The 25463-nt window shown below is 39.3% G+C and overlaps 1 protein-coding gene across 18 annotated transcripts in view; it reads left to right on the top strand.

Annotated features, from left to right (window-relative positions):
* Positions 1–25463, top strand: part of LOC103042144 (NACHT, LRR and PYD domains-containing protein 12-like) — a 224589-nt gene that overhangs the window by 46240 nt on the left and 152886 nt on the right. For 16 of the 18 annotated variants that reach the window (XM_049468321.1, XM_049468326.1, XM_049468336.1 and 13 more), the window contains exons 1-2: positions 23815–23974; positions 24856–24927. In XM_049468321.1, coding sequence (XP_049324278.1) covers positions 24878–24927 — 50 coding nt within the window. In that variant the 5' untranslated portion in view covers positions 23815–23974; positions 24856–24877. Of the gene's footprint in view, positions 1–23814; positions 23975–24855; positions 24928–25463 lie in introns of those variants that run through there. The other 2 variants (XM_049468320.1, XM_049468318.1) reach the window with 1 other exon arrangement.

Here is a 25463-nt window from a genome sequence, read left to right on the forward strand (position 1 = left end):
TTTTACGTCAGCTCCGATTCTAAAACATCCTAATCCCGAGCTTCCCTTCGTAGTGCAGATGGATGCCTCCGAATCTGGGGTGGGCACAGTCCTCTCGCAGCGTAGTGGTTCACCACCTAAACTGTTTCCCATAGCCTTCTACTCATGCACGCTCTGTACATATCGCAGCTATTCAATGGGAGTTAGATGAGCAGATTCTCCAGAGTAATGCCAATCAACCTAGCTCTGATTGTCCTCCTGATAAAACTTTCGTTCCGAGACTGGTTAATAACTTGGGCTCACTCCTCATTAACCTCAGGTCATCCCGGTGTCACACGCACATTACAGCTTCTCTCAGCCCGCTATTGGTGGGATACCATGCGCGCTGATGTCCACACTTTCGTTACCTCCTGCTCCATCTGTTCGCAATGCAAAACACCCAAAACCCTTCCAGCCGGTAAGCTACTTCCTCTCACAGAGCGACCCTGGTCGCATATTGCTGTTGATTTTGTAACTGATCTGCCAGTATCTGAGGGTGACACTACTGTTCTAACTGTTGTAGATCGTTTCTCTAGAGGGGTTAAATTTATTCCATTTCCAGCCTTGCCTACTGCCTTTCAAACTGCTCAGGCAACTTATTCACATGTCTTTAGACATTATGGCATTCCAGAGGATATCTTGTCTGACCGTGGTCCACAGTTTACTTCCCGTGTTTGGAAAGCCTTTTTTGAACATCTAGGAGTACGTTAGTCTCACATCTGGTTTCCATCCTGAGTGTAACGGTCAATGTGAGAGGGTTAATCAGGAACTTGGGAAATTCCTCCGCACTTACTGCTTCAAACACCCTACAGACTGGTCTCAATATCTCATTTGGGCCGAAATTGCACAAAATTCTTTGCTTAACTCTACTTCTGGCCTCACCCCGTTTCAGTGTGTTCTGGGTTTTCAGCCTCCTCTACAAGGAGTACAAGGAGAGGGCTGACCGACACCGTGGTGACAACCCCAACTACCAACCTGGAGATCGGGTGTGGCTTTCAACCCGGAAATTTAGGTTTGAGGGTACTTGCAGAAAACTACCGAAGTTTATCGGTCCAATTAAAATTTTGTCCCAAGTTAACGAGGTTACGTATAAAGTGGAGTTGCCTCCCCAATACCACATTAATAATTAGTTTCAGCGGGTCTGCTTGCTGATGCTGCACCGGCTTACGTTCCGCCCACGGCAGTGGAGGGGGAGGATTCATCCACGTATGCTGTCCAGGAGGTGCTGGACTCACGCAGACATGGGGGTGTACTCCAATACCTTATTGACTGGGAGGGGTATGGTCCGGAAGAGCGTTGTTGGGCAGCTCTATCTGCGATTTCCAAGCTTCCAACTACAATACCCAGAACGCACCACACCATGATGTCACGCTCACTCCCAATCACATGACACACCGCATGACACTTCCAGGAAGTCCCGAGTACTGATTTCCCTCACTATAAAAGGAGCATGCTCACACTCACACCTTGCCGAGTATCTGTTTGGTTTATCCTGCAATACAAAGTGTTTCTTTAGCCCTTGTTTGATATCCCGTGTATGATCTTGTTTTCGTGTTTTTCCGACTTTGATTTCTGCCTGCTCCCTATGTATTGGATTCCCGTGTATTACCTGGACTGTTTATTCTATTTGGATTATTGTCTGCTCTTCACTACTGCCTGCCTGTGTATGAACTCTGGACTGTCTCCCGTTTATGGTATGGTTTCTCTCTACTGCGTCTCACTGGTACTGAACCTGTTTGCCTTGACTACCCCTGTAACATCTTATTCTTTTAATAAAGATCTTAACTTGTATCCGCACCAGTCTGGTTCCTGTCTGGCCCTGACACAATAAGTCTCCGTATCTCCCAGATAAGACATTTTTTCTTTACTGAAATTCCCACAAGTGCCTGAAATATTTGTACAGTACTGTATATTTAAAGTATTATATAGTTTTTGTGAGAGGAGGCTTCAAAGACTTAAATCAAAATTTCAGACAGTTGTAGGTACAGATTTCCATTGCAGGGATATTTAGCAGTTTTTCGGAGGGCTTCGAAGTATTTATATCGATATCGAAATTATATCACATCGACCGAAATTAAGGACTATATCGTGATATAAATTTTGGCCATATCGTCCAGCACTAGGTCTAATCATGTTGCCCAGCATGCAATTTAATTGCTCAACTTGGCCATAACCCATGGGATGATAGCTTGTAGTTCTTGCCTTTTTTACCACAAGAATCTGCAGTAACTCTTGAATCAGGTGGTTCTCGAAATTTGAACCTTATTCTGAGTGAATGTGCTCCAGGAATCTATACACACAGAAGAATCTGTGCCATAGTTGGCCAGATACTTGTCTGGCTGACCGGTCATTGCAGACAAAAGAATGAGACATTTTAGTAAAATGGTCTGTAACCACCAAAACATTCACACTCTTACCACAAGAGTCTTTTGCACTCCAAAAATCTATACAGACCAGTTCTATTGGTCGTGAAGTTCTCACACTATCGAGTGGAGCTTGGCCTTCGGGCGCTGGGCTCTTACTGACTACACAGCCCTTACAGTGCTTGACATATTTCTGTATGTCTTGTTCCATGTCAACCCAAAAGAATCTCTGCCCTGTCAAGTAGAGTGTTCTGCTCTGTCCTTGGCAGAGGTTTCAAGTAACGAAGTAGAAATACTTTGTTACCTTATTTAGGTAGAAATTTTGGGTATCTACACTTAAGTGGATACATTTTTTATACAACTTTTTACTTCTACTTTTAACGCAGTTATCTGTATTTTCTACTCCTTACATTTTTTAAAATAGGCTCGTTACTCATATTTCATTCAGGCAACATAAAAGAACAAACAGCCATCAGGAAAGCTTGTGGTTGAATAACAAGTATAAACATATACCATTCAGACCCTCTTTTGGTTTGTATTTGATCTATCCTACCTGCATGTCACGTCAAACTCCAGCAAGAACAAAACAGATGCATGTAGCTTTATGGAAGTGGCTCGACAGAAGAGGAGCGAGATGTCACGCTCTGAGCTGAGACCCATGAGAAAGTTAGTAGCAAGGAAGACCCCAATTATGTGTCGCCAGCTGCAGCGAGTGGCTTTAGAATGGTTGGATGTAAAAACAACCCTTTCGGAGGTAAACTGAATGTTTCCTTCAGTCAATAATGGACAAGATATTGTAGTAACCTAGTGATGCACTAAAGAATTTGAAATGTTTGCTGTGGCTTGGTACTTGCCAAAACATGCCAAGGTTTGCTTGCTAGGTCTAGGCTATGATTCAATGTTGAAAGTTCGTTTGGAGAGCGTGTGTGAGCTTTTAATTTTATGAGTTTAGGTGTAGAGGTGGGTAATCTAGGTTCAAAAACTAAAAAAACATCCCAGGATTTCGCTCCAATTGCCTGGTTGGCTCTGGTGCTAATTCAACCTAATCCCTGGGATGGATTTTTTATTTCTGGACCTGCATTACCCACCTTTAGCTATGTGTGAGTTTGGGTAATCCTTAAAGAACCATTCTAGGTTCCAAGCTGGCTAAGAGAGCGTTGTGAGTAGACAACACTGGCATCAAAAGCAAAAGCTTCTACTTTATCATCTTAACGTGCCCTGGCCTGCCCATGGGCCAGAAAAATGTCATAATTAATATCTGGCTGCGTTTATGAATAATTATAGGCTCAATATAGACACCTAATATTCAGTATATTAAGAAAATATTAAGTCCTGCTGGCTACGCGATGGACGCGTGGGAGAGATGGCGTGTTGTGTGCCTGGCTGTATTCTCTGTGGAGGACGTTGAGGATGTGTATCTTTTCGGCACAGTGATCACAGGTATTTTGCTGATTGGCGTAAACAATTGAAATTTAATTTTGTTTTGGCTCCCTGCTATCAGCACGGCCTTGGCTGGTAGTGATAAAATTCCTCCTGAAGAACACTGTGACAAAGTCTCTCCCTGTTTACATAAAAACGCTGGATGTTGACTCTGACTGGGAATGGATCAAGGGTGTCTTATGGCAACCTGACTGGTGCCAGGCAGAGGAACTTTCGGCCCCCCCTCCTCCCGTTCCCTGTCCCACACCTTCACTGCTTGAACCCCTCAGGTGCGGCAAGGCGGGTCCATGAGTGCGCCGGATTAATGGCGTGTTGCCGGATGGCTGCTTGTCTGGACTGGGTTCTATCTCCACCACCCCTTACCCCACATGTTGCTAGAACTGTCTATTGTCTGTGTTGTTGTATTGCATATGTGCAGAGTTTTTTTTTACGGTACCACACTTTGCTCCCTTAGGAGCATAGTATGGGGTATGTCTTTTTTTTCTCCTCTCCTTTCCCATTGTGCCCCTCTTACTTTCTTTATTCTCTGTCTTCCTGTCATGTCTTCCTCGCCCCTTACCCCCCCCCTCCCCCTTTTCCCCATGTATTGAGTGTAGACAGGTTGATGGTTCTTTTGACCAGTTTCTGTACTTGTACTGTGGCTGTGTGACAATAAAGATTGATTGATTGATTGATTGATTGATTGATTGATATAGACAAAAAATTGACTGGTACTTTATATTATTGCTATATGCAATATTTGTAAGTTCATTGTGCAAAGCTACAGTCTACAGCTGGTTGGTAAAGCATGTAGTAAGGACAGGTATGATGCTGTCTGTGTGAGTCTGTAAAAGATTTTCATAACATCCCTCTGAAGATTTTTTTGCACATTTCAGTTTAACTAGTCATTGGGGGTTTAGTGCACTATAGGCCCCTATAGTGCAGCCTAGACTTCTGTTTATAAGGTTTTTTCCCTTTACATTACTTTTACTTTTATACTTTAAGTAGTTTTAAAAGCAGTACTTTTACACTTTTACTTAAGTAAAAGATTGGAGTTGATACATTGACCCTTCTACTTGAGTAATGAATGTGAATACTTTTGACACCCTTGGTCCTTGGTGACCAGCATCATCATGGACATCCTGCAATACCATGTCTAGCAGTAAAGCTGGAACAACATAGTGATGGCATGTCTTTCCTGACAAATGGTCTTTGCAGACATGGTGCAATATCCCATCTAACATTTCTGAGTCTTAAATGTCTCCTTTGTCCTTGCTCACCTTGATGGCTTTCTACTTCATGTGTTATGTAACAGAATCACCTTGCTGTTTATCTTGAAGTTCCTCCAGCGACAGAACAGTTAGTTTACTGTGACCAAGCGATGAGCAGGGTATTTGCTTTGAGCAAGATAAGGAGACTTGCAAGCAAAAGCTAGAAAAGCAGCAAGACAGTCAGCCTGTTGTGGCAGGGGGTGAGCATCTTTTGAGCTATAGATAATCCACACATATTCGTAGGTCACCACTCTTATTTCTCACAAGCACTAGCATTGAGGCCCACTCACTGGAAGATTTGAGAATGATCTCATGCTCCTCCATTTTGAGAGCACCTGCCTATTGCCTATAGCTTATGATAGTCATTGGCTTTGCCGCAATCTAGTGTGTTCTTTCAAAATACTTTTTCATGTAGGTCAGGACCATTCCTTCCAGTACGTCGTCAATACACAATTTGACATCAAGGCATCATCTAACCCAAGTTTGTTTACCCTATCATGGAGACTGGAAGTTGTTAGCACTTAGTCTGCCCTGGAATCATTCACCTTTTGATGTAACACTTTCACATCACTACAGAATGGCTGATGGAGGTTAAAGTCAAAAGTCACCCCAAGGGCTAGACAGGAAAATACATCAGCCACTCTTGAGTTCCTCTTAAATATTACTGGCCTATCACATAAGTTCTGTGTCTTGACTGGGTCTCACCTATCTGCATTCATTGAAGCAACCCTCCTAACTATGATGATTTTCTTATGGGCTTGAGACCTTAGTGGCTCCATGAGAATAGCACTCTCTTCAGAAACTGTTGTCGTAGAACTATATAAATGCTTTTTCATATATTTTTTTTTTCATGTGCTTGAACACTGTGGCTAATGTAATGTGTGCCGAATTTTGACTCCCTGTCCTCGACTTTCCTTCATGACGCTTTATTTTACAGATGGGATGATACCAGTGTTTGCTTAGGCATGGATGTAATAAGGGGAATCTGTACCAGGTTTGCCTGGCACCCGTGTGGCATGAATGTGGCATTTGGCCCCACCCAAGATCGTTATCGGCGATCGGCCGACCCCAAAAACACTGATCAGTCCACCTCTACTTTATATTTATATTTCACTCAGGACACAGCAAGATATAAAGCCAAACAAAGACTCTTGCAGGGCTAGTTTAGTTGTATATAACGAAAGAAAGACAGGTGTTGCAGAACTAAATAACTTGTAGGACTGAACGCCTTTCAGATATAATGATCATTTTTAGGAGAATATGTTAAACACAGCTTAATTGTAAAATCTGGGGAGATGACCAAGTTCACATCTGAAAACCTGGTATTTGACAGTTTAAATTTTACACCTGCTAAAATTATACTCCCCCTCTGATCTCAGCACACTGCGTGATGAAGAGCACAGCACAATCTCAAATGAGAATTTGCCTGGAGACGAAAGTGACACTGAAAGTACACCAGAGCAATGTAAAAATAAAAATAGCTGACTTCAAGATTAAAGTAATATTAAATAGGAAAAAAAGGCTGTTTGGGCGACCAGTTTAAGAAAATCAGGAGCTGTTACAGGGCTGCTGTAATTGTTATCAGTCATTTATATTTATAGTGTGTTGCTCATTAATACTTTAATGGAGGAGGATCCAAATGCAGATTTATTAAAACAATAAACAGAAAATGTCCAGGCAAACACAGCAGGCAAGGGATATCCAAAATCGGAGTAGTAAATGCGATCAAAGGTCAAAAAATCTGGTAATCAGAGAAAAATACAGAGCGCTTCGAATTGCAAGTGTAAAACAGACAGACAGAGTCCAGGTGTGGTGTCTATATATACACACTAGTCATAATTGCACAAAGACAAAGCGAACTAAAACTGGGGTGAGTGCGACCTCCTGAGGCATGGAGGTGCAATGCCTGAGTCAATGGTACCATCACCCCCCACCTGACCGTCGGCCCCAGCCGACCCCACAACAATCCTTAATTAATGAGGGGTCGAGGATATCTCCAGTGGAAACCCATGCTCGCTCCTCGGGTTCATAACCTTCCCAGTCTACAAGGTAGAAGAGTTGGTGTCCCCGGTGCTTAGAGTCCAACAAAGTACGAACGCTGTAAGCTGGGGCCCCATCGACGTCCAGTGGAGGGGGGCTCAGCCAATGACCCAGGGTCTTGAGAGGAAGAAGAGGTTTGAGCAAGGATTCATGAAATGTGGGAGCAATACGATATTGAGCAGGCAGTTCTAAGCGATATGAGACAGGTGTAACTTGTTGTACAATCTTGAATGGACCAATAAAACGTGGACCTAACTTCTTTGACGGTAGTTGGAGCTTTAAGTCACTGGTGGAAAGCCAAACCCTCTGCCCGACTTGGAATTGAGGAGGAGAGCTCCTTCTGCGATCAGCTTGTATTTTCATCATGCGAACCGTTCATTGTAGTCGGACATGGACCTCCTCCCAGGTCTGCTGGTTCCTGTTTATCCACTCGTTCACTGCCGGTACATTGCTGGGTTCAGTGTCAATGGGAAGAAAACACACGCTCCAATCATGCGGATTGCGTTGGCAGTAGGAACGTAAAAAACAACCTATTTCCTGATTTAGTCTTTCAACTTGACCATTAGAATTAGGATGGTAGCCAGAAGTGAGACTTAGATGTATGTTGAGTATTTTGCAGAATGCCCTCCACACTTGTGAAGTGAATTGTGGGCCTTTCAAATAGTGTCTCCTCCATTTCCCAGGTAGTGGGTAATTTGCAAAGGGGAACCAATAACCCAGCAGGAGGTGATCTTGGTGACTTGCTCTGAGCAGGTACCTCACAGTCTCGCACAAACCGTGTAGTGTCCTCCACGGTAGTGGGCCACCAGTACTTGCAATGTAACAGATCAGTGGTGCGTTATATCCCCGGGTGCCCTGTGCTGGGAGAGGAATGCACCAAATTAAGTACACGGTTATGCCTCCACTCCTCCAAGGCATACTTCATAGCCAAAAGTTCTCTGTTGCCCACGTCATAATTTTTTTCAGCAGGATTCAGCTTGCGAGAGAAGTAGGCACAGGGGTGTAACTTTGGTGATGTTCCAGACCTTTGGGGTAAAATGGCTCCAACTCCAGTGTCAGAGGCATCCACTTCTACCTCAAAGGGTAGTTCTGAGTTGGGGTGCTGGAGAATGGGGGTAGTGGTGAATTTATCTTTCAATGCAGTGAAGGCTTGTTCTGCAGAAGTGGACCAATCCAAAACTTTGCTGTTACCTTTGAGTAGCGAGGTGAGTGGAGCTGCTACAGAACTAAACCCTCTGATGAAGCAACGATAAAAGTTTGCGAAGCCCAAGAAACGTTGTAGTTCCTTTACAGTTCTAGGTCGCGGCCAGTTGACCACAGCATTGACCTTGTCCAAATTCATGCTAACTCCCCCTTGGGGTATGGTGTCCCCCAAAAAGGAGAGTTCCTGGACATGAAACTTGCATTTCTCTGACTTGACAAATAACTGATGGTACAGCCCTTACATGGCTGACATGATTCTCCAGGAAAGATGAGTAGACCAAGATATCATCCATAAATACAATCACCCATCTGTCTATCATGTCCCGAAGTACTTCATTAATGAAGGCTTGGAAAACAGATGGTGCACAGGACAGGCCATACGGCATAACCAAATATTCATAGTGCCCCCTTGTGGTAACAAAAGCAGTTTTCTGTTCATCACCTTCTTTGATCCTGATTAAGTTGTAGGCACTTCTGAGGTCGAGCTTTGTGAACCACTGAGCATTTCTCAGTTTTTCTAGGGCAGATGGAACTAATGGGAAAGGGTAGGGGGTTTTAACAGAAATGGCATTAAGACCCCGGTAATCTATACAAGGGCGAAGGCCCCCGTATTTTTTCTCCACAAAAAAGAATCCAGCAGCACAGGGTGACGTTGAGGGTCTAATATGGCCCATAGCTAAAGCTTCATCAATGTATGTTTCTAGGGCTTGGGTTTCAGGTTCAGATAAGGGGTACACTCGGCTGCGTGGGGGTGTGGTGTTGGGGAGAAGGTCAATGGAACAGTCCCAGGGCCTGTGTGGAGGTAACTTTGTGGCACGTTCCTTACTAAACACCTCCCTGAGATCTTGATAGCAGTCAGGGACAGAAACTGGGTTAAACTGGTCAGGGCTCTCAACAGTAGTAGCTAGACAAGGCATGGTCAGACAGTGGCTTTGACAATAGTCACTCCATTTAAGAATTTCCCCTTGCTTCCAGCATATTAGGGGATTGTGCTGAGCTAACCAACTACAGCCTAAAATAACAGGGTGATCAGGGGACTCAATAATGAGGAATGTCAAAGTCTCCTGATGAAACAGGCCAGCCTGCAGAGACACCTCCGTGGTCTGTTTGGATACAGTTCCTTTCCCCAAAGGACGTCCATCCAGAGCCTTAATCTTCAGTTGGGAGCCCATAGATAGCAGTGGAATCTGCAGACAGCTAGCCAGTCCTGCATCCATAAAATTTCCTCTATCCACTCCTGAACAGTGTAATTTTCATTACCATCGCTTCTGAACATGGGAGTTTTCTTTTATATGTCTGACCAAACAATAAAAGTTATCTTGTAAAGGTCAAGTGAATTTGTTGGTCTTATGGTCTTATTAATCTGGCTCCCAAGTTCCCATATTAACTCAACTGCTGGGTCACCCCACTGTATTTATTCCTGGGAGCTGAACATGTTGGTATCACTGGCACATTATGAGGGGTACACCTTGAACCTAAAGAGCTATCCTGGGTCACCTGTTACCCATGTGGGTTCAGCTAAAATCTACTTTATCTTGTTCTTTGTGAAATACAGTAGGTCTCTCTGAGTTGTATATGATTCTGCACATGAAACTCTTCCTCAACCTTTATTGTCTGCAGTAGTTAGTAAAAGAAAAGCCTCAAAAAAACAAGTTGATCACCTCGGCTCAGAGACGCCCACAGGCCCCGGGCTGGAGCAGAGCCCACACTGTCTCGTTAGCTAAGGAGGAGCTAACAGCTCTGTTCACAGCTTCTGTTTACAGAGGTAGTTTATGTTAGCTATGTAAGCTGTGTAAGTATAGCGTTCACACGGATTTTATGATATAGAGCGGACTCTGGGGCTTCGATGTGGTGAGACCAAGCCTGAGGTAAGAGATTAGTATTGTTAGTTTAGCCGAAAGTAATGATATCAATGCCAGGGGGTGGATTGGGGGTTTGGAGCGGTGCAGCTCGGCCGTCTTGTTTGGTGGTGGTTATCCGCTCCGCTGCAGGGTATCCGAAGGGACTCCCCTTCATTCATACTAGAGACCAGAACTAGACTGTTTAAAATGAATCCAATAAAAACGATGGAATGAGACCTTTAAATAATTATTGTACACTTTCTGTAAATCCAATAAACTTCATTTCACTTCTCAAATATCACTGTGTTCATCTATATGATATATTTACCTGAAATTGCTGATCCAAGCAACCAATGATTTATAAAGGAAAATAATGAAAATTATCAGGGGAGCCCAAACCTTGTCATACCACTGTATCTGTGTCTCATATTAAAATTTAATTTAATTAATTTTATTTTAAACATTAAATGTCACAAATGTCAAAAACTCAGAATAATTAGAAAAAAAAAAGAAATAGTGAAGAAGGCGAATAAAGATAGAATGAGTTTACACTGTTTTCTTACTTGCTCTCTGTGTGTGTGTGTGTAGAATGGAATCTGGAGGGGTGATCAGAATGAAACCAGGACTTAAGAAATGTAAGTTAACACACACATAAACACACTCATGTAAGCACACAAACATACACGCACACACTCAAACATACACGCACACACTCACACACACACGCACACTCACATAAACACACAAACATACAAACACATACAATATACACACTATAACAAACATACACATAAACACAGGCTCACACAAATACTCACATATACACTCACATAAACACAAACATACACGCACACAAACACACCCACATAAACACACACTCACACAAACATACACATGCTCACACAAATGCACTCACACTAGCATACACACAAACACATTCACACGCACACACACTCACAAACATACACACACACAAACATACACACAAATGCACAAACATACACATACTCACTAACACATACACACACACACACACTCACATAAACACACAAACATACACACAAAAACACACACACAAACATACACACAAACACATACACACACACAAATACTCACATAAACACACAAACATACACACACGCACAAACATACACACACAAACATACACACAAACAAACACACACAAATATACACTTTTACATAAACACTCTCTCTCTCTCTCTCTCTGTATCAGTGCAGTGTGTGTAATGTGTGTTCTTGTGTTCAGACGGCTGTGATTTCACACTGGATCCAAACACAGTGCACCCTCGTCTCTCTCTGAGTGAGGAGAACAGGAGGGTGGAGTTTAGAGAGGAGGAGCAGTCGTATCCTGATCATCCAGAGAGGTTTACTGGGTGGTGTCAGCAGGTTCTGAGTAGAGAGGGAGTTACTGGACGCTGTTACTGGGAGGCTGAGTGGAACAGGAGAGGAGAAGCTGCTGTAGCTCTGAGTTATAAAACCATCAGCAGGAAAGGAGGAGGACCAGACTGTGGGTTTGGATTGAATATAAACTCCTGGAGTCTGATCTGCACTGATAACAGTTACTCTGTTCAACACAATAATAACAGAACTAATCTCTCCACTCGTCCCTCCGGCTGTAGGAGAGTAGGAGTGTATGTGGACTGTCCCGCCGGCACTCTGTCCTTCTACAGAGTCTCCACTGATACACCCTCACACACTCTCACACACTTACACACATTCTACACCACCTTCACTCAGCCCCTCTATGCAGGGATTGGGCTTTATAATTCTGGCTCCTCAGTGACTCTGTGTAAAATAGAATAACCCTGTGTAACAGAATGTGTGTGTGTGTGTGTGTGTTGGGGAGGTTAAGAGGAATTAGAAACACAAGCTGTATAAATAATTTCTAATCCAGACTAAAAACCTGTTTAAACTGATTTATCCATCTACATTTTATCACACTGTTTATGATTACTGTAGTAAAATGTATTTCTTCATGCCTGTAATTCATATTGTTATATTTGTTAGCTTAGTGTTACACTGTTTAACATTTGTATGTGTTTATGTGTTTCCATATTTCAGATTGTTGTTTTTTGCTGCTTTTACCTTATTTTTGAGTTTATTATTATTCAGCTTTTATTACTGTTACATTGTTTTAATGTGCTGAGGATGTGTTGATACCAAAATAATAAATAAAGACATAAAAGTCTACGCTTGTTTTTTTTTATTATTATATTAAAAACTAAAAAAGTTTTAAAGCCATTTATTTAGTAGTTCACTTGTAATCGATGATATAGTGTAAATAGCCTATCTACATACAAATAGCTTGTTATGAGTAAATTAATTAAATTATATGTAAATTGTGTTTTAAATAGGAGTGTCAATTAGTAAACATATTTCATCATGGATATTTAAATGTAAATAAGGTCCTTTTTTATTTGTTGTAATTAATTTGCGTAAAAATAATAATAAGGCATTACTGATTCCAAATTAATCGCGTGTGTTAACACTTTAACATTGACAACCCTAATTTTACAGTTTCCATAATGTTAGTATTCATCTAGCTGGGAACTTTATGTTGAAAAACATTCTAATACGAACCATTATTATAGCCTGTTTTCAGAACATTCCTGGAACATTATTTCTGTAACTTTACAGCCTAATCTTTCTACAACCTTGTTGCTAAATGTTTTACAATTTTCTCTTTTATCTTGGATTCCACAACAACCTATTTACATATGCAGGATATTAACATAATTAGGGGCACAAGTCTACACACCTACTTATTACACACATATGAACACACAGCAGCACAAACCCAACTTTTACATCAACAATAAACAGAATAGTAAATAAAATAACATTGCTGTTCCCGTAAATGATCTGCTAGAGCTCCTTCAAAGCGTCAACCAACAGCTCAGGTTCCTCTGCTGAGAAGCGTTTGTTGGACACGTCCAGGTAGCTGCACCGTTACAATAGCAAAACGCCAAAGTCAGAGCTTACCTGACTCTTAAAGGGAATGATGAGCAAGAGACACTCTGATTGGTTTATTTCATGTTACTTTCAAAATTAACCACACCCATGATTAATAAAGAGAATTAGTATATGCCTTCGTTTCGAGCTGCAAAAGGTGTACTTTTCTTGTCATTATGATAGCAAAGACACACTGACATGCAGTACTTCTTTTCTACAGAGACTATACAAGCTGCACATGAACATTTGCACTTCTGGGTCAGCAATGGATGCAATTTAAAGTTGCTGAGGGCAGCATTCTTTAAAAGGGGCATTCACGAACATGCTGCTGTTAAAAATGGTGATAAGGGGAAGAATTTGCTACGGAGCCCCTGAAAGCACATATTTTTTTTTTCATAAGAAGTGGTGAATATCAATTACTAAGTGGTGAGCACCAGATTGTAAGTGGTTAGCACCACTTAGTACATTCACTTGTCTGTACCTGACTTCACAGACTGCTATGTTGTGCTGTGTACATTCTCTTCAATCCTCCATCCAATTATCAAAATCATATTTAGTTAGCTGCCATTTGTGATCTAATGTAGTTTGCTTTTGCAAAATCTAGTTAGCCTAATTTTAGAAATTTCTGCCTGAAATTACATACACAAATTTTAAGGCTTTTCACCCTAATATTAAATAATTCGGAGGGAATTTTATGAATTAATATTACTTAGAAGCCTTTACACAATTAATTGAAAACGTGTAAAATTATTCAATTGAACATGTGATGATCAAAATATCCATAAAATGAAATATTTATATGGATGAAGTGTTTTTGCAGCTCTATATTTTGCTATAAAGTGTTTAGATTCAGCATGTAAAATTATAAATTGCTCCCTTTCACTGGTTAGATATAGACGTGATCTGAACCTGGGATGGTCCTTTCTTTCTCCAAAGGACCGGTGGAAAGGGAAAGGGGAGTCGTGTTTACAGCGGGTTAAAAAAAGACATTTTTTATGGCTCAAATTTCTCCAAGCACTGTTTGGACAAAAATAAGGATTACTGGCGACTGGTTTAATGGATCTACTGATATGTGGAGTGATTTTAAAGCCAGGAGTCCGAGGTGAGCGATGGGTGGGCCAATCAAAGACCTGTAAAAAAAAAACTGCACTAAAACCATTCTTTCGTTTCTAATTCAGGAAGCGTACATCCTACAGTGAAATGGTTTTACATTTATTTTTAATAAGCAAGGCATATTTCGCCCTAAATGTTTGTTTTCTGAAAAGAAATACAACTAAATGGGCTAAATATCTAACAAAGCAGATTCTAAGCTTTAAAATGGCATATTGGGTGTCTATTTTAAGCCTATATTTATTCATAAACACAGCCAGATATTAATTATGACAATTGGCTATTAAGAGGTTAGATAACATTACGCTGGCTAAGTTAGCTTAGCTTAAAGATTTGCATTGCTCTCTGTACAATATAGGCTTGGGTGAAAGTAGCCGCTGTGTGTGTGTGTGTGTATGTGTGTTCATAAGCTTTTTCTGTGCACGTCTAATAAGAGTTAGCTGGCTATCGTTAGCTCTGGGCTTAAAGCTACCTTCAGCTACCTAGCTAAAACATTCCCCATTAAAATAAAGTAGTTAACATTACCTAACCTAGCTAACGTTAGCTAAAATATTCCCCACTGAAATAAAATAGTTAATATTAGCTAACCTAGCTAACATTAGCTAAAACATTCCCCACTGAAATAAAGTAGTTAACATTACCTGACCTAGCTAACGTTAGCTAAAACTTTCCCCACTGAAATAAAATAGTTAATATTAGCTAACCTAGCTAACATTAGCTAAAACATTCCCCACTGAAATAAAATAGTTAATATTAGCTAACCTAGCTAACGTTAGCTAAAACATTCCCCACTGAAATAAAATAGTTAATATTAGCTAACCTAGCTAATATTAGCTAAAACATTCCCCACTGAAATAAAGTAGTTAACATTACCTGACCTAGCTAACGTTAGCTAAAACATTCCCCACTATTAGCTAACCTAGCTAACATTAGCTAAAACGTTCCCCACTAAAATAAAGTAGTTAACATTACCTGACCTAGCTAACATTAGCTAAAACATTCCCCACTGAAATAAAGTAGTTAACATTACCTGACCTAGCTAACGTTAGCTAAAACATTCCCCACTGAAATAAAATAGTTAATATTAGCTAACCTAGCTAACATTAGCTAAAACATTCCCCACTGAAATAAAGTAGTTAACATTACCTGACCTAGCTAACATTAGCTAAAACATTCCCCACTGAAATAAAGTAGTTAACATTACCTGACCTAGCTAACATTAGCTAAAACATTCCCCACTGGAATAAAATAGTTAACATTAGCTAACCTAGCTAACGTTAGCTAAAACATAACCCACCGAAATAAAGTAGGTAACATTAGCTAACCTAGCTAACGTTAGCTAAAACATTTCCCACTGAAATAAAGCAGTTAACATTAGCTAACCTACCTAACGTTAGCTAAACATTCCTTACTGAAATAAAGTAGTTAACATTAGCTAACCTAACTAACATTAGCCAAAACATTCCCTATTAAAATAAAGTAGGTAACATTAGCTGACCTAGCTAACGTTAGCTAAAACATTCGCCATTAAAATAAAGTAGTTAACATTAGCTGACCTAGCTAACGTTAGCTAAAACATTCCCCACCTAAACAAACTAGTTAACATTAGCTAACCTGGAAGAATATTTTCTGGATGGATGAGACCAAAATAGACATTTTTGGTTAAAATTAAAAATGTTATTTTTGCAGAAAGGAAAACATTGCATTCCAAGCTCCTAGTTCTGAACACTGTCCCTGTGGCAAATAATTAGTCACATGATTAGCTGTTTTAATAAAAGACATAAATGCTGTTTCTGAATCTCTAATGGTGAATTGTGTGTTAACTTGTTAGCCAGGGGTAGCTAAGCAAATGAAATACACCATAGACTGTATATAGCTGGACAGAGCATCGTCTCTTAAAAGTGAAGCCACCACAGGTCGGGCGCCCCCTGCTGTTCGGCTGCAGAAAGCTGTGTAACCCCACCCATCCCCATAGGTTTCAATGGCAAAACAGACAACATTCAATCACGTTTTTTTCTAATATACTGTAATTCTACCTCCATTATTTAAATGCAACTGCTAGTGTAACCTCTGCTTATATTGTCCCCACAGAATTCGGTTTTTAAAACTTTATTCAGCTCTATTCAAAAAAGGTGTGGTTATGGTAAAAGGGCTGCTTATGGGTGGGACCAATAACAGACCGTCAGCTCCGCTCCGCCCCGCTCTGCAGTCTGTGACCGCGAGGCAGCCCTCAGGGGCGGGGTTATTTAAATGAGTAGGCTGCTATCCACAGTCTTTCTCCCTCCTCTGGTCTCTACTGCACAGAATCAGGTGGCAGGATCGCCAACATGGCGGAAGATTTTGGCTTCATTTTCATTGAATGAATGGGAACGGAGACACGGCGTCCATCTTTTTTTACAGTCTCTGAAATACACATACAAAAGCTGTTTTAAAAAAAACTGATATGCTGTAGTTTTATGTAAAACTAATAATGTTGGAATGGGTGCTAACATGATAGCTAGTTAGTTCTGTCAATTTGTGTTGCCCTATTAGGAAGCTCAGATATATATCAGTGTACAAATCGCCAGAAAAAAAAACAGAATTATAACCATAAACACATGAAAACATAAAAAAAACTGTGGCAGTGTGAATTGTTAGGAAATAGTTAGATGCATTAAGACTAGACACTACCAGTGTTGGGAGTAACGGCGTTAAAACTAACGGCGTTACTAACGCCGTTACTTTTTTTCAGTAACGAGTAATCTAACTAATTACTATGACTGTAACTATAACGCCGTTACCATTTCCGACACCCCGTTACTGCACGTTACTTTAGCAGCTCTATGAACTTTTTTTTTTTATTTCGCTTTGCCCTGGTTAACCCCTCCTCTGTCCGGTGAACTTGAGCTTCTGGCCGCTGTGCCTGTGGTTTGGCGTGGTGAAGTGAGGCACAATTGTGACGATTTGCTGCTCTAATCAATTCAGTGATTGCCGTGGACAACCCAAGTTCTTTTTAGCTGCTCCGGTTTTTGTGGTGCTGCTGCTTTCTATTTTAGAGCTTAGATTCTCTGCCCGAATCCCACCTGACCTGAGGACCGACCCGAAATCAGGCTCCTATTTTTATTTTATATAAAGCTCTGGTGTGATAATCACAATGTTGCTAAGTAACCAATTATTATTGTTCACTAAAGCGAACGAAATAGCGAAAATTGAAAGTGAAAAACATTTGTGTTAACTGAATCTAATAAAAACGGTAATTAAAAGGAAAAAACATAACTATCTCGAACTGTATTTTGTGTTTATAAAACTAACTAAAACGAACTGAAATTACTGATAGAATACCCTCATTTTTGTGTTTAATTTATTTATAAGCGCTGTTGTACAGCGGAGTTGTACAGCGGGAGTTGTTGTGCCGAGCGCGCGGCACTCGTGGTCCGTTAGTTCTTGTGTAAAGCGCTCGCGCTAGCAAGCCCACCCTAAAATGAACAGAAAAAATAAAAACAAAATAAAATTAAACTATAATAAAAAAGAAAACTGTAATCACGTAGCTCTGGGCGCACGTGAACGCCTCCGCGTTTGACTTGCAGCATTGTGTGTAGCTGTTCTTAAAAATCATTTAAATTAAATAATAGTTCTATGCTTCTATGTTACAGTGTTAATTAACATAATTCTGATTATATTTCGCTCATTCAATCAGCCCGAAAACAGACAGTTTATGGGGCGGATCGGGTCAGGCTCATAATGACAGTTTATGGTTCGGGCTTGGGCAGAATGTGCACGGGCTCCGGCTGGGTCGGATTTTTTGGGCACGATCTAAGCTCTATTCTCTTTTGGTGAAGCTGTTATATTAATACCATTTTAACGGGCATTAAATTGTTGTTTTTGTCCATTATTTTGTTTTATATATACATATTTCTTTTGAGTGTGGCTTGGTTTGTTAAATTTCATCCCCAGACGCGTTTTTCCGCTTTTTTCAGTATTACAAGTTTTAGTAATTTTCTTTGGTTGTGTGGAGAATTTCGTTTTATTTTTTTGAAATTCGTTAGATTATATTTTTGTCAACATTTTGGGTTTATTTTCGTTTGTTATTTTTTGTTATTTTTCTAATAATAATAGTAAATGCATAATTGATTTCCTTTTTTTGACGGGCGAATAATAAAAAGTAACGCCATAGTTACTTTTACTGGTAACTAATTACTTTTATAGTGGAGTAACTCCGTTAGTAACTCAGTTACTTTTTTGGAGAAGTAACGAGTAACTATAACTAATTACTTTTTCAAAGTAACGTGCCCAACACTGGACACTACACTTCCACAATATACACTCCAGCCACTGGGGGGGTCTCTCTCTTCTTGAGATCCTGAAGTGGAATCTGTAAAAGGAAGGCCTCTGGTATGGGATCGAGGCCTGGTGCAGGAGTGAGTCCTGGGAGGTGGTTTCAAGATGGTGGACCTAAGAAGGTGGTGAATCCCTCTCCTACCAAACTATAAGCTGTGGCCGTTTTTGTTTTCTTTGTTACCTACCCTTTTGAACTCTATGCCTATTGGGGCTGAACGGCTATGGAGTCAGTGCTTGGGCTTTTCAAGGATTTTCAGGTAAGATGAGAGAACTCCCCCCAGTTCCTACGCACTCACCTTAGTCTCATACACCCTACTTTCACATTGGGTAACAGCAACACATAGTCACCAGGCTAGGGATCCTAGCTAACCCACCATTAACTCCTCTAGACATTGGGTTTGGGCCAAGGGGGTAGCTAGTGGTTCGTAGCAGAATGCACAGGACTATTAGGTAGAAAATCTCCAATAGGAGAACTCTAAGCTAAACTAATTTAGATGTTGTTAGTGCAAAATAAATTTGTTGTTCTGACGTGTCAGAAGTTTGTTTTCCAAATATCCACAAACACCAATTTTATTAAGGTATCAGTGTTTTTCTTCTGATGTAAGAAGCAAATTTTACCCATGCATCAGCACTGACCATTGGCAAGTCCAGAAATCAGGTCTGAAATATGGGGCAAAAAATCCCATGACTGAAACTCTTAAATACCCCAGAATTATTGCTGCAAATGTCTGACAAAATATATAATTACAAACTGTAGTTTTGTATCTGTTTTATTGCATACTTTATTATTATCTTACTTTTATCCTGTTCTTCAATACCCAGAAACCCACAGGATAGACCACCACAGAGCAGCTATTATTATTTGGGTGGTGGTTCCTTATTCTCAGCACTGCAGTAACACTGATTAGCAGTGTATGTCATATATTTTGTCTCTGTATATCTGTGCATCTTTTAGCTGCTGTGGTGTGGTCGATTTAAAAGTATGAAGTCTCATGCAAGTTCCTGCTATCAGTCCTTCTGTCTGATGGTCTGAAGATGAAGACACAGTGCTAATTTCTGGGTTTAAACTTCTGCTTTTACATGTACAAACATGCATTCCTGGGACCAGATTGTTTTATTGTTTAGTCCTCACGGTTATACAGAACTACCCAGTCACAGAACCTTCAGTAGCTGTTGAGAAGAGATTCAAGCTCCAGAAGAAGAATGGGAACGCTGCAGCTTCAGGTTCTGATTCTGCTCACACTGACCGGTATGAAGCATTATTACTTTCTCTGTCTGGGTTTTTGATATGCAGGAGTTTGTACTGCAGTTGAGGAATAGTGATTGGGTTTGTTCTACCAATTTATATAAAACCAGAGATAAAGTGGAGAACTGTCTCTTTTAGTGTTTGAATTTATTTTAAAATACAGTATCAGCTCCAAATGTGTACAAATACTTCATTACATTACTTGAGTAGAAATGTTGGTTGTCTATACTTTACTGTATGAATTATTTTTCAGATTTCTTTTTTACTTCTACTCCTCATATTTTCACAGTTATCCGAACTTTCTACTCCTTACATTTTAAAATAGCTTTGTTAATTCTATTTAATTTCAGCTTCTTTACATTCCGGCTTCTCATTGTTAAATTAAAACACTTTACAGATAAATCTCTTCATTAGGATTAAGTGAATTTGATTGTGGTATGAAAATAAGTATAAACATATGTGAATCCTCTTGTGTTCATGTGCCCTGGCTGGTAATGGTGGACACAGGTTGAGATGATGGAGTTTTATATGTAACTAATACAGTAATATACATATATTCCAACTCCCCAACCAACTAATTCCATGCAAGTATTGGATAGAGCTCTATCATTCCAGAGAACTCAGTTCCACTGCTCCACAGCTCAACACTGGGGGATTTATACCCCTCTATATAACCCACACCTGGCATTAGATTTTCATAGGTTGGAGAAAGTGGACATGGTGAACAAACAGGCCTTCAGACTAATCAAGTTACTCAGTCTGCTGAAGTTCTGCCACAGGAGGACGAACAATTGTACGTTTCTGTCCACAAAACACTCAACAAACTTAAAAATGAGTAAGAACCAGGTCCTAATGTAATGGCATATATCTCGTTGTAAACCATTGGTTTTAATTCTGTGTGCTACTGACCTCTACTGGACTGTAGTGGTACTGCTAGAGGGGTCATTGGCCAAATATTTAGCAAATTTAAGATGTGACATGACAGAAATTAAATATTACATATTTTCAGATTAAAATCATGATGTAAGAAAAAATTCCTAGCTATTATTAATATTGTATTCTAGAAACCAGGCCAGAAATAGTTATTTGGAGCATAAAACTTTAATGTATGCATTTAAATGGTTAAATTGTTGTAATAGAGCTGTAGAAGCAATATTACTATTAATAATCTCCAGGAGTAACCTGGCACTCCTATATTCTATATGGTTATAATTGGTACAAAATGCTGCAGCAAGGCTTTTAACACGTACTTATCAGAGAGACAACATTACTCAGTGTTACAACCCCTATAGTTCTTCTAGGAATAAGAGAGCCATGTAACATTGTGGATGAGTTAAATGAGTCTATGGGTGTGTGAAACTGTGAGGGAGAAAACCACAGACCAGAGAAATTGCCATTTAAATCATTTACTGAAGCCACAACTCAATATATACAGTGATAAAATCTTAATCTTGTATATTTACAAATATACAAAAAAGTTCTCAAAAAGATACTCAACTGAACACAAAAGAAGGGCTGAACTCAGGACGTCACCAAAGGAAAGAACAAAACAAACCAAATCCCTAAGCTAACTAAACAAAAATAATAACTTATCTAAGGAAAACAATTAAAACAGAAACTAACTACACTGAACCTAATGTAATATATAAAAAATACAGAGATTGGTGCCCGCCCCTTACCTAGGGTGTTTAACAAAAGAAGGCCTGTGTGATGGAAATGTATGAGCGCGCTCCTTCTTACCTGTCCAGCACCTAAAAAGAAACAAATAAGGAAATACAAAATATTACTGGCTATTAACCATTTTAGAACTGATTCTTAGAAATACATGATCGCATGTTGTAGTATTGCAGTATGTTTGGGCCACATGGTTTCTCCCCCATCAAACAGCCATTGCTCTCTGTCTGTCAGTCTGTCTGTCTGTCTGTCTGTCCCATCTGCCCTGCATTTCCCTCTGGTGGCAGACCTTAAATAAAAGGAGCTCCACCCACTGTGGATCCTCAGCGCCTGGACCACACCCCAGGCTGCACCTGCAAACAGACAAACACACAAACATACACACAAACATGCACACAAACATGCCCTATGTGCGTTTGCACGTAACACTCAGATTCTGGCTTCACTACATTGGCTCCCAGTTGTTTTTAGACTTTTGCTTTTAGTGTATAAGTCTCTGCATGGGTTAGCTCCCAGTTATTTATCTGAGTTGCTTGTACCTTTTGTTCCAGCATGGCCCCTAAGATCTGCCCATCAGCTTCGACTGGTGGTTCCAAAGGTGAGGCTGAACCTTGGGGGGACCGAGCATTTGCTGTGGCTGCCCCAAACTGTGGAATGAGATGCCTCTGCAGATTCGATTGCCACCCACTTTATCACGTGTTAGGACTCTGGATGCAGCATTCTGAACAATCTCTAGTCTGTCAGTTGGTGGAATTTAACCTAATAATGATAGCATTAAAATTGGTCTAAAATTACTTAAAACTGATGGATCTAAATTTTAAAGGCCCAACCACAGAAACATTAAGAGCATCTGGGAAAATGCCTGTTCCTAAAGACAAGTGTATAATTTCTAAAACAACAACATTAAAATCTAAAATCTAAAAAAAATGAGAAATAAGCTGTAAGAATTAAGCTGTAAAATCATTTGTGGAGGTCTGTCTCAGATATCTTTTTAAACTCACATATTATAGATTGTGGTTGCAAATATTCCTGGACTACAGGTCTGGAGTATTAGTGATTTAAAAAAAACACAGTAGTGATCTGTGATCATAAGATCTACAATATCATCTATGCTTAAACACAAATTGCATGAAATGTGCTGGTTAAAGCTGATTTTTTAAAAAGTTGCATAAAATCCAAGGCTCTTTTATCTCAGGCCTTATCAATATGAAAGTTAAAATCACCAACAAGGAGAATCTAATCATAAGTATCCACCCCATTTCATTTCTCCTTCACATACAGCATGATGAAAGTTATAGGTCTGTGAAACAGTTTTAATTTGAGTCAAGCCATGTTTCAATAATAATAATAATAAAAAAAAACATAAAATCTAATTTGCGTTCATATATAAGATCATTTAAAATAAAGGTTTTACTGGTCAGAGATCTCACGTTTAAAAGTGCTTTCCTTATACATTCTTTAGGGCTTTCTGTTGTCAACTACCTGGATTCTATCATGTTCTACCTCTAAGGTCATTTGACAGTTTAGTTTTGCTGCTAGTTATTAACTGTGAATTGGTCATAGTAGGCACAAGGGAGTAACATTCTTTGTTGCAGTACTACAATTTACCCCCCTTTTTAAAGTCATACTTGACTTGCATTTAAAACCATATTATATTTTTCTGATAAAATCTGTGATTCGTTACAACTTGGATGCAAACCATGTCTACTGTAAAAAGCTGGTCTTCCACAGAACACAATACAGTTGTCAATGAAACCCACATTGTTGTTGTGTACCAGTCTTTTAACCAACAGTTCAGTGAAAATAGTCTGCTAAAAACATCACATCCTCTTCTGTAGGTTGGCGAAGGGCCACAATTATCGGTAAGTATATATATTTTTTTCCCCTCTAGCCCTGCTTCTTGTCTTCTCCACAGGTTCTCAGACTTTACCTCCCTCCTTCTACACAAAGCCATGGGCTCTAGCAGCCAGTATAAGAGGAAGCCCTGGAAGGTGCTCGCACTCCCCAAAGGATCAGCACAATGATCAGATTCCCAGGTAAGTAACACATGTGCACCAATTACCATTACATTCCTGTTACCTAGGCTTTTTCCAAAACTTTACAAGTCCCAGTGTCCTTACACAGTCCTGGTAATGGGTAGACTCACTAACCTCATCACAGTTAGTATTATTGTTGCTTTTGTTTATTATTTATTATTATTTATACTATTCTTTATTTTGTTTATTTATATAATTTATTATGTAGTACAGTTGGTAGTGCACTTCTGATATCGTACTTCACATTCCAGCTCAGTAGGTGGCAGTATTGCACCTTTCGTTGGTCTGCCAACCGTCAAAACTCTAAAAGAAGAAGAAGAAGAAGAAGAAGAGTCTGAAACTCCACAGGCTAAAAGGAAATTATCTAAGGGCTTTTTTTAATGCAACTCGATTTTTCCTGTTAAATATACCGATAATCGGTTCAGTACAGGATTATCTGGTACATTTTTCCTCACAAATTAAGGTAAAAAGTGTAAAATAGTGAAAAACTGAGCTGGTGAATTCAGCTAGCTAACATGCTAATTTAATATCAGATTTAACACTTTCTGTTAAACTGGTAACCGCAATATATCAGTGTATCATTCATTAGATTTACACCTGTGGCTTTATAAACACAGTTTTACACTGTATTCACACTTTAGACCTGATTTTAGAGGTGTTTTAAAGGGATATTTGTTTCTATTACTACCTCAGGTATGACTGTGGTATGAAACCCAGTGATTCTGTAGCTCTCAAGTATTAACCCTGACCTACATTAATGATATAGAATTAATATATATATATATATATATATATATATATATATATTTGCATACTATTATTACTTTATTTCAGGCATAACTTATGATAATGTATGTATGTATTTGAAAATGCATGTTTGTATATAAAATATATATTGGTATATATATGGATGTTTCGTTAAGATTTTTGTTACTTGTAAATTTTGGCTGTTTTACTTATTATTGATTGATTTATTTTTCCATAATTTTTTCTCATTGCATTCTCTCAATGTTAGGGTGGGGAGGGTGGGAGTGGGCATTTAATTCTCTCTAGCAAGTGTTAAATTTGTAATAACACATTTATAATTGAAAACTAATAAATCAACCAAAACAAACGGTACTTTTGCAAAGGTGTAGTCATATGTAGTAACGCTGTTTTACTAGCAGGGGTGCAGACGGACCTTGGAGCAATGTGATTCTTTAAGGAAATATTATTTATAATGTCTAATACTTTGTTATTTAAAAATACATGTCTTAATTACCAGTTATTTTCAATGTTTTAACTGTTATGCTTTATTTTAATTTTTTATTTAAACTTGATCATATTTTAATGGTTGTTAAACAGAGATCTGCACTGAAGTGCCTCCATGATGGAGCCTCAAGACTCCAGTGATGGAGAAGAACCCTCTGATCCAAAGTGAGTAACTTTTAATCAATGGTTAGTAGGGGTAGAAAAGTGTGTTTTTGTGTATTATTTTTTTCTTAATATATTTAAAATATAATTTTACCATATCACTCAGTTTTCTCAGTTTATGATTACTTACACTAAGGGCTTTGATACTGTTCGTATTAATGTTGGAATTGTATCGTATCAACTGAAATTAAAAAAATGTATCGTCATAGATTTTTGCCATATTCTCAACTCCTAGTTTCCAGTAATTTTTCAATTTTTGCATCAAGATAATCTGATATATTTTATGTTGCTCTTCAAAAAAAGCTATTTTTAACCTGTTTAAACCAACAAATCATGAATTAAACGTATTGTCTTTACATTCATTTGGCTAAACACAAATATTTTTTGTTGGCGTCTGTAATCAAGCAATTTTTGATGCATTCATAGTGCTTAAACCTTTAATATTCTGTTCTGCTTTTTGGTACAATACACTTTGAGTCAGTATATAATTTTGCAGAAGGTGTTAGACTTAAATTCTGGTTATCACATTATCTCTATGA

The sequence above is a fragment of the Astyanax mexicanus genome, chromosome 1 (genome assembly GCF_023375975.1).
Source record: "Astyanax mexicanus isolate ESR-SI-001 chromosome 1, AstMex3_surface, whole genome shotgun sequence".
Taxonomy (NCBI): domain Eukaryota; kingdom Metazoa; phylum Chordata; class Actinopteri; order Characiformes; family Acestrorhamphidae; genus Astyanax; species Astyanax mexicanus.